The sequence below is a fragment of the Triticum aestivum genome, chromosome 4D, assembly GCF_018294505.1.
Source record: "Triticum aestivum cultivar Chinese Spring chromosome 4D, IWGSC CS RefSeq v2.1, whole genome shotgun sequence".
Taxonomy (NCBI): Eukaryota; Viridiplantae; Streptophyta; class Magnoliopsida; order Poales; family Poaceae; genus Triticum; species Triticum aestivum.
In genome coordinates, this window is record NC_057805.1 from 55,556,868 (window position 1) to 55,567,340 (window position 10,473).

At 45.9% G+C, this 10,473-nt stretch overlaps 1 protein-coding gene across 1 annotated transcript; it reads right to left on the reverse strand.

The window, feature by feature from the left end:
* Positions 1–179: 179 nt before the first annotated feature.
* Positions 180–4,396, reverse strand: LOC123096166 (eukaryotic translation initiation factor 3 subunit B). The gene is made up of 11 exons (XM_044517797.1): positions 4,050–4,396; positions 3,641–3,881; positions 3,016–3,162; positions 2,785–2,913; positions 2,541–2,669; positions 2,386–2,469; positions 2,187–2,311; positions 1,891–2,089; positions 1,270–1,805; positions 822–930; positions 180–720 (listed from the first exon to the last, which is right to left on the reverse strand). The coding sequence occupies exons 1-11, from the start codon at positions 4,169–4,171 to the stop codon at positions 376–378; spliced, it is 2,166 nt and encodes a 721-aa protein (XP_044373732.1). The 5' UTR covers positions 4,172–4,396; the 3' UTR covers positions 180–375.
* Between the last annotated feature and the right edge of the window lie 6,077 nt (positions 4,397–10,473).

Sequence of the window (10,473 nt, forward strand, 5' to 3'; positions counted from 1 at the left end):
TCTCAATTTGATCTTTTTACCATTTCTTGTGCGGCACAGCAACCCGTCCACTTTTCATCCTTCTAACCAAACATACAACTGGCTATCCCAACCACCATTTATCCTCCCAACCAAACGAAAGAAATTGGCTATCCCTAACCAGGTGGACAGGGATACCGTCAACCAAGCCAGGCTCGCCGTTGAACCAAACGCCACCATATATGATGACCAGCATTCCAACCACATCTGCAAATCGATCTCCATAACATGATCTATGAATTTATTAAAACTGCACTACTAGAAAGATCAACAAACTATGAGCTTGATCTAAAGAGCCCATCATGCAAAACGACAGCAATTCACACGACAGACAGAAAACGAACACTCAGCAGCCTTTCACTCCTGGTCCAGGTCAAAGGCAACGGTTTCTTCTGTGACATCAACCAGCTCCTCCGCCTCAATCTCCTTGTATTCCGCCTCTTCTTCCTTGTCGCTGTCCTCCCCGCCCCTAAGCTGCATCCTGAACGCTCCCTCATCCTCGTGCAGCTGCTTCCACTTGGCGACCCATGCTTCCCACACCTCTTGAAGCCGCGTCCGTCTCTTGCGCTCCTCCTCGTCCAAAAGGTGGTGCACGTCCTGATCCTCTTGTTCGTACTTCTTGCTGTACCGCTTGAGGTTCTTTGAGATGTCCTCCTCCTTCTCGGGAGTAAGTAGCGACGGTGGCCTTGGGCGCCATTGGAACTGTACCATCCATCATGCAAAGGGCAAAGCATTACTACAGAGGGATAGATACAGCAATGCATAGACTCAAACAACAAACGAGGGATGGATGGAAGCTCTACCTGATAGAATTGATCCTTTAAAACCTTGTAAATTTGCTTGCCATTGAAGGACCAGATTTGGAAACCATTTTCCATCTCATGAACCGAGGTAACTGCAGTTGCGAGATATCTGAACAAGCAAGTTCCAAAACAATCTTAGTTCATCCATGGTAAAACCAAACACATTTTCGCTCTACTGAATTACAAGGGAATCTTGGTAAATGAAACACACTATTATTACTATTTGTTAATTTCAACTACTAAGTCCATGCAATTTGAGGATGAGTGTTGTTTTAACAGGTGAAGACAATTAAAATTTTCAGCTGAGCATCAAAGTTCGTAGTGTTCAGGGTGTGATAATTCCTGTAACCTATTCATCAGTATATGTTTATTATTGCTTTAACACTTATTTTGTAAATATCACCACATAGTGACGAGAAGAAAATTTTCAATTAAGTGATAGGCTCACCTTCCAGTAGGATCCCACATGATGTCAGTCGCCATAAAATGTTCTCCTGTCGCCATGGTCTCAAGTTCATCAACGTTGAAGAACTCCAGCTGGCCATTGAAACCCCTCATCCCTGCCAGAACAATGAAACGCCCAGCAGGAGACCAGAACAATGCATTGGCCTGCTTGCCCTTGAGTGTGGTGAGCTTGGACACACGACTAACATTATTGTTGACTGCTTTCATGGTGTAGAAACTTATATCAGGCTTAGGCCCATCACCATGAATAACAGCAAAGCGGTGACCTTTAGGCTCCCATGCAAAGGCAATTATCTTGTCATTCTTGTTGTCCAATTCAAAGACCTCAATTGGGATGTCTCGTTCCTTGATTCTGAACAGCTCGAACCCAGTGTAAATGCTCTTCTTTGTTTTTGTGTACCTGTCTACCTGGACAGCCAGATATTCTCCATTGTTTTGCCAGTACATTTTGCAGTCGCTCACACTGAAAAGATTTTTCTGCCGAATCTCCTCTTTGCCCGGAATTTGCACAAGACTCATCTTTCAACACAAAACACATATTTTAGCATTCGATGCTAACTGAATAAACATCTTAAAAGAGGTAGCAGTAGCAATTTGTACTTACCCTGGCAGGCTGATTTCCACCACCCAATTCAGGCACAAAGAGTGATATGATAGGGTCAGTGGGAGACCAACTGAAGTCAACCACATTTTCTACCTTCAAGGACTTCTTATCAATAAGAGCGAACGTCTCAGTATCATAGACAGATATAACATTCTTTCCAAGCCTAGCAAAATACTTATCATCTCTTCCACCACCCCACCTTAAAAAAAAACACAAATAAAAACATCCTAAGCATCCAACCATGACAACCTAATAAGATGTGCATTCACTTCGAAGCACAAAAGTAGTGGGTTCACCTGAAGATAGGCCATGAAACACCAGACACACCCATATTTCCACCAGTAGTGAAATCATCAGCACTTCCCTTGAACTCCCGCATTACTTTTCCAGTCCGTACATCAAAGATATTTAGTACAACCCTCTACAAGTATAACATTTGCAAGTCAGATAGGAGACAAGATATGAACAGAAAGAAGTCTTGTAACATTCACTTACATGTGTGTCTATGGGGTTGCTGGGCTCATGGCTGCTGTAAGTAATCAAATATTTCTCACCGGGAGAGAAATCGATGAGTTTCAACTGTGACAGGTAGCTGTCAGCTAAAAGGACATTGTGTATTGCATATATTAACTGTTAGCACAAACCATTACCTGTGGATGAAGAAAGCGCATTAGACGAACAAACTTATCATCACCACCCCACACCTGCGCGCCCTGCCTATGCACGGTAGCCAAGTGTGTTCCAAGAGGGGACCATTGAATATAGCTATCCGTCCAGTACTGTCAAAGAAGAAGGATACAGGATATTCATGAAAATTTAGGATATAGCCAATGACCTTTAGTTTCCATTTTCCAAAAAAACTAAAAGCAAAAGGTAAATAAAAAAATGAAGCACCTGCTTTTGGTACACAAGCTCAGGCATTGCCCGCCTAGCATCATTCCAGTACACTTCCGTGAACGTACCAGCACGGATCACAAACTGATCTCTGGCCTTATCATCAGTTAACCACTTCAGAAGATTTTCCTGCAACACACACACATATAGCAGTCAAGTTACATAAAACCTCTAGTAATGTAAAGAAACAAACAAGTGTGTGTATGGTGGTGGGGGGTAGAGAATACGCACTCCAGGAGTGTATGGCTTGATTTCAGCAGGCGCCCACTCATCGGGAACTTTCATGTACTTCTCAAAGTCATCAAACATATTAACAGCAAATATGTGAGATTTGTCCAGTTTGTAGCCACGTGTTTTTTCCATAGCAAACTCAGCTTCCTGGCACATTGTCAAATAATCCTCTTTCAATCAACCAAGACGGTCATGAATAATTCCACAGTCACAGAATGCAAAACAACTTATGGAAGCAAAAGTGAAGTTAAATTTGGATGGGCATTTAATTAAATTTGGTCATAACAGTAGAACACTATCACATACTAGCAATAATCCAGTAAAACTAAAAGTACAAAGTCTTGCTTTGAACAACCGTCTTTCTACAGAAAAATGCCAACAATTAAACAGTAGAACACTCTACCAAAACAAAGGTGTTTCCATGCATGTTCCCACTCTGCTGATTATCTTCTTCAGATCCACGTACAAAAGTTAACCAGGATAGGGAATTCAAATGGAATAGGGATGACCTTTTTCATCGTAGGAATGCACATGCCTTGCAAAGGTAACAGAATCAAGCCATTGCCTCATTCCATCATGCAGGTATGTACGTATAAATAAACTTAACTTACAATAAGCAGCATACCTGCGGAGTATTGAACTCAATGAAGCAGTAGCCCTGGGTCTTCTTAGTCTCTGGGTCCGTAGGCATCCAAAGCCCACCTTCTCTGATCACACCAAGCTGACCATATATCTTGCGCAAAACATTCTCCAGCTTCTCGTACTTCTCTGGGGGAACGACCGGCAGATTGTCCACCACAATAATGTTTGCAAAACCCATCTCAAGCTCTGGAATGTCCTCGTTCTGAAGCAAATCCTCGTCGTCACTGCAAACCATGATCGAACGGCAACACAGATAACAAAATCAAGAGATACTCTGAGGCAGGAAAACTACAGATTAATGTGAAGATGCCCCGGAATTAGTTTCGCTCTTGGTATAATTGGATTGTTAAGCAAGATTGCTAATGGTGGCGTATGAGCAAGATTGGTTCTACCTGAGGATACCGAAGTCCTCGCCGGGCGGGAGGGTTATGGAGTCGACGTCGACGGAGTCAAGGTCGATCCCCAGCTCCCGCGCGCGCGCATCTATGGCTTCCATCGAGATCGCAAGCGCCATCTTCCACGGAGTTTGGGGGCACCCGCAGGTGAGCGGCGGAGCGCAGGCGAGGGCGAGTGCGCGGCGGAGCGCAGGCGACGACGAGGGAGCGGCGGAGCGCAGGCGAGGGCGAGCGAGCGGCGGAGACGAGGCGAGAGGTGGCGGAGGCGCTGTAGAGCTCTAGGGTTTAGGGTTCGGGGGCGATGGATTCGGACGGGGGGACTCGGGGCACCTGCTATGTGAGGAGAGCCGGCCCAGTAGCACGCGTGGCCGGTACGTCACGTGCCGTTGTGGGCCGTTTCGTGCCAGCCACGTTTAAGCTTGGGTCGGGCCGTTCGGGAGTGCTATCGATTCGCTCGATACTCGGCATTTTTCAGAAAAATGATTTTTAAAATGTCAAAAAAACCTCAACTATTTTCTGAGGGTTTATCTCAACCAAAAAAATTGAACACAATCTTTGATGTATTCTTTTTTTTGCACTGGTAAAAGAGTTTTATTCCATATGCATAGGGTTACAATCAAGAGGCAAGAGATCCTCAACACACAGTGGACCTCGACCAAGCCATACAACAGTAGTGCTCTCTGTACGACTATACAGGGCCAAACGATCTGCTACCATATTTTGCACACGACTAATTTTCAAGGGAATGAAAACTCTATCTACCATGAGATGACGAATCTCAGCAACTAGATGCCCGTAGGCAGATCTGGATAAGTTGTCACCAGACAAAGCGGAGAGGGCGACAGAAGAGTCCGACTGGACTATGATAGGTAGCTCACAGTGCTGGATAGCAAGAGCCATACCCTGCATTAGCGCGTGCAATTCCGCTTCCAATGCTTCATTGCAGTTAAAGATGCACCGGTATGCTGAAAAAATAACACTCCCATCATGTCTCCTCAAAACCATACCTGCCGCTGTTGAACCATTAGATTGTAAGAAAGATCGATCAACAGACAGGGCCGCCCTACTCGGTGGTGGCCTCGGCCAGGGAAGCACTAAGGCCTCCTTCTGCTTGACAGCCGGCTCCTCCCGCATCATAGGTATCTTCCCTTTGACAATCTCTTCAGTAGAGTATTTCCTGGAGAGATCTAAGGACTGCAAATAACTCTGTAAATATAAAACTGTTGCAGCCACCGTTGGCACTTCCTTTCCATGCACCAAATTGGACCGGAGTGACCAAATACGCCAAATCAGCATGATCACACACTCCCTCACCAACTCATTACAGTTTGCCAACACATTCAATAACCACTCCTAGCCTGTGTCCTGCAACAGGTCATGGCGTGGTAAGCTCCACACCATTCTCATTTATCGCCAAACTTCCCGCGCATGATCACATGTAACTAGGGCATGGAAGTTTGTTTCCTTCTCCTTCGCGCACAGAGGACATGTATCTCTTGTAGAAATATGACGATACTTTTTGCACGTATTAGTGGCTAGTGCACCCGAGACCACCTTCCATGACAAGATCCTCATCTTGAGGGGTACCTTAGCGCCCCATATGCATTGCCAAACCGGCCGCTCCCCTGATGGATTGTTGCTGGACGCAGTTATCATACCAGGACCGGCGCCCAAAGTAGCCAACCTATATGCACTCCGCACAGTGAACTGTCCGCTTCTTTCCGGGAACCAGGCTAGGAAGTCTTGGCCATTCCTCAGCGAGGTACGGATCTTAAGAATCTCACGTACATCCATGTCCCAAAAATGTTCTCGCAGTCTTTGCTCATTCCAGGCACCATGTTCATCCAAAAAATCAGCCACCCAATTCAGTCTACAATTTACATTTTGGTGTTATTGGCCAAAGATTATGACCCCTCGGAATCCAAGCATCTCTCCAAGTTCTAATTAACGCCCCGTCTCCCACACACCAAATAATGCCTTTCTTCACCAATTCAAGACCATGTACAATCCCCTTCCACACTGCGGATGAGCTCGTAGGGAACACTGTATCCAACAGGGATAATATTTGGCTCTAAGAAGTCTCGCACACGGGCTATCTGGACAGTTCAACAATCGCCAAGCTTGTTTAGCTAGCAAAGCCTGGTTGAAAGCTCTCATATCGCGGAAACCCATGCCCCCCATAGACTTGGGTACCACCATCTTCTTCCAACTCAGCCATGCCATCTTTCTTTTCCCATTTTCCACCCCCACCAATACTGCCTCATCATCCTTGTCAAGTGATGACCCACAAGTATAGGGGATCAATTATAGCTCTTTTCGATAAGTAAGAGCACCGAACCCAACGAGGAGCGGAAGGAAATGACAAGTAGTTTTCAGTAAGGTAATGTCTGCAAGTGCTGAAATTGTAAGTAGCGGAGTAGTTTGATAGCGAGATAATTTGTAACAAGAAAGTAACGGTAGTAGTAACAAAAGTGCAGCAAGGTAGCCCAATCCTTTTGAGGCAAATGACAGGCCAAAACGGTCTCTTATGATAAGCAAACCATTCTTGAGGGTATACGGGAATTTCATCTAGTCACTTTCATCATGTTGGTTTGATTTGTGTTCGCTACTTTGATAATTTGATATGTGGGTGGACCCACTACTGCAGGATGCTGCTAACGCGACACTACGATCAGAGACCCTTTCACGAAACTGTGTGCGATGCATCAATCACAAACGGGGATGTAAAAAACCATCAAAAAGGTGCAAAACATTTGCAATGGAGGATGCATCAAACACGGTTCAGATTTTAGTTGTGTGTGCGATCCAGGGCATACGGTTCAGTCCAATGAACTGTTTGCGATGAGGCGGAACAAAAGAAACAGGCAGCCTGATGAAGGCGTGTGCGATATAAAGCACACGGTTCACTCGGATGAACTGTTTGTGATTAGGCAACACAAAAGAAACGGGCAGCCAGATGAAGGTGTGTGCGATATACAGCATACGGCTCACTCGGATGAACTGTTTGTGATTAGGCAACACAAAAGAAACGGTCAGCCAGATCAAGGTGTGTGTGATTGAGGGCATACGCTTCAGAAGGATTAACTGTTTGCGATTAGGCAACAGAACAGAAATGGGTAAGCCAGATCAAAGTGTTTGCGATTGATGGCATACACTTCACATGGATGAACTGTTTGCGATTAGCCACAACAAGCTGAAACAGTTAGATAGATCAACGTGTGTGCTCTTAACGGGCACACCCATTCTAATTAAAAGACGTGTGCTGACGTTGCCTATTGCGGTGCACCCTATGGTGCAAACGCCACGTACGCGTCCGAGAAGGCGTACGTGCCCACGTTACGCCTTCCGGGAATAGTGCCGCACTTATAACCGTCAGTAAATTTTGAGCATGCGTCCCGTCACATTCTAAATTGCAAACCTGTTCACACCGATCAAAACCTAAACGGTTTCCCACTTAGGAGCGTATTACTACGTGGTTATAAATACTACTACTCCAAGATGACTGCACATTCCTCCTCAACTCCTCATCCACAAAAAGTCAAAAACAAACAAGTCATTCATCATCGTTCCCTTGCGTCCGCCATGGCCAGTGTGAGTTCTGGGTCGAGAGATTGCCACCAAGGAGAGGCGAGCCTGGAAGCGGGAGCACGAGAGATGTCCCGCCTCGCCGCGATAGCAGCCAACATGTCCCGCCGCACGGTCGTAGCAGCAGAGAGGTCCCACCGTGCCGCCGAAGCAGCACGGAGGACCCGCCGCGCCGTCGATGCAGCAGACTGGTCCGGCCGCGCCGCGGAAGCAGAAGAGATGTCCCGCCGCGCCGCGAATGCAGCAGAGATGTCCTCCCTTGCCGCGGCGGCTTGGTAAAATGCCTCGCGGGCAGGCGAGGACTCTTACAGGCGCATGCGTGCCCTTGTCCATAGGCAGATGGATTAGATCTCCAGGTGGGCGAGGTTGCAGGATGACCTGCAAGCCTCGTTTGAACAGTCTACCGACGTCATCCGGCAACTAAATGAGAGCAATGCGAAGCTCCGGGCCGAGCGCGACCTGTTGAGGGCGAAGATCGTCGGAAGTGCGGAGCAGCAGGAGCAGACCACTGCCTTGTTGAAGAGGACCGGTGTCATCGTCGAGAAACTTACGGACGAGAATGCCATGTTGCGCAATGAGCGCAGAAGGCTGGTGGAGGAATCCGTGGATGCTCTCAACCAGCATCTTGAGGACAAGAAAGAGCTCGTCGCTACTCGCCGCGGAGACTAGTTCCCGCGGCTTGCAGCAACGCATCAAGAAAGTAGAGATCAGCGAGCCAGATCGTTGTCTTCCTTCTTCTTTTGCCCTTGTGTTTTTCGGGCATTGCCGCATGTGGCTTTTTTAATTATGTTTCTATGTAAGACAATTATTATCCACTGTCATCGTTCTTATATTCATCATGCTTGCTATAAGTCGCAGTCGATGCTATATAGGTCCGTCGGATCTTACATCAAGATCCGTGCAAAACTTTCTTTTCAGATTTTCATTTTTCTCTCTTAAATCTCGGTCCAGTGAGACATATAGCCACGCCGTAGAACAGGTGCTCGGGCGCCATTAATGGAGACGTTGGGAGGGAGGTGCGCGGCGGGTAGCGGTCAAAGGGCTCTCCTCCCGATGAGCACGCGCAGGGGTCTAATCGCACGCCTCCTGTACTCAAATAGCTACCCCGCACGACACCTCCTAGCTAATAAAAAAAAGGGGACGCGTGGCCGCACATAATTGGTAAGTCGAACGCTCACGGTTTCAATAATACTTGTGTTTCCGATTTGTAACGTGACATCACTTGTTCCAAAATGACTTTGTTGATTGTTAATGTGTGGGCCATCGCAAATCGGACAGAAAAATTATCACAGCATGTTGGTGCCATGTCATGAGACCATGCCAAGTTTCATGATTTTCAGGCGTGTTTTGAATTACAGGAATTAAAAAACCAAGTTTCTCAATCTTTCCGGTCGAGCCACGACGCCCAGATGTTTGAATTTCACTCCCATCTCTTGCATAAGACCTAGAAATTCACCCAAGGACACCCATGTCATTTTTCAAACAACTTTGGTGCACTGGAGCACGTACTTGTAGTTCAAATTTGAATTATGCACATTAAATGCCCAGAAATTCAATTAATGTATAAAAAGGCGAAACGAGCCCGGAATAATTCCAAAATTTTGCACGATACTTCTATTTGGTCTAATTTGGCTGTGTAAAAAGATCAAGGCGGGAGAAGGCAGTGTACATATGTCGTTTCGCACACGGAGGTGACATGTTCCCTCTCGGAACCACGAGCCTTCTTGAGGTAAGCTCCGGTTTGCAAGAAGCCTATACCAAAGCTTGTCCCAATTCGGCCAAAAAAAATTACCGCAACATGTTCGTGCCATGTCATGACACCATGCCAAGTTTCATGATTTTCAGACATGTTTTAGAATTACAGGAATTAAACAACCAAGTTTCTCAATCTTTCCGGCCGAGCCATGACGCCCAGATGTTTGAAATTCCACTCCCATCTCTTGCATGGGACCTAAAAATTCACACAAGGACACACATGTGATTTTTGAAACAACTTTGGTGCACTGGAGCACGTGCTTGTAGTTCAAATTTTAATTATGCACATAAAATGCCCAAAAACTCAATTAATTTATAAAAAATGTCAAACGAATACGGAATAATTCCAAAATTTAGCACGATACTTCTATTTGGTCTAATCTGCGTGTGTAAAAAAATTAAGGCGGGAGAAGGCAGTGTACGTATGTCCTTTCGCACACGGAGGTGACACGCGTTCCCTCTCGGAACCAGGAGCCTTCTTGAGGGAAGCTCCGGTTTGCAAGAAGCTTACACCAAAGCTTGTCCCAATTCAGCCAAAAAAATTACCGCAGCATGTTCGTGCCATGTCATGACACCATGTCGAGTTTCATGATTTTCACCCGTGTTTTGAAATTACAGGAATTAAAAAACCAAGTTTCTCAATCTTTCCGGCCAAGCCACGACCCCCAGATATTTAAATTTCACTCCCATCTCTTGCATGAGACCTATAAATTCACCCAAGAACACACATGTGATTTTTCAAACAACTTTGGTGCACTGGAGCACGTACTTGTAGTTCAAATTTGAATTATGCACATTAAATGCCTAGAAACTCAATTAATATATAAAAAAGGCGAAACGAGCCGGAATAATTTCAAAATTTAGCACACTACTTCTATTTGGTCTAATTTGGCTGTGTAAAAAGATCAAGGCGGGAGAAGGCAGTGTACGTATGTCGTTTCGCACACGGAGGTCACACGTTCCCTCTCGGAACCACAAGCATTTTTTACGGAAGCTCCGGTTTGCAAGAAGCCTACACCAAAGCTTGTCCCAATTCGGCCAAAAAAATTACAGCAGCATGTTCGTGCCATGTCATGACACC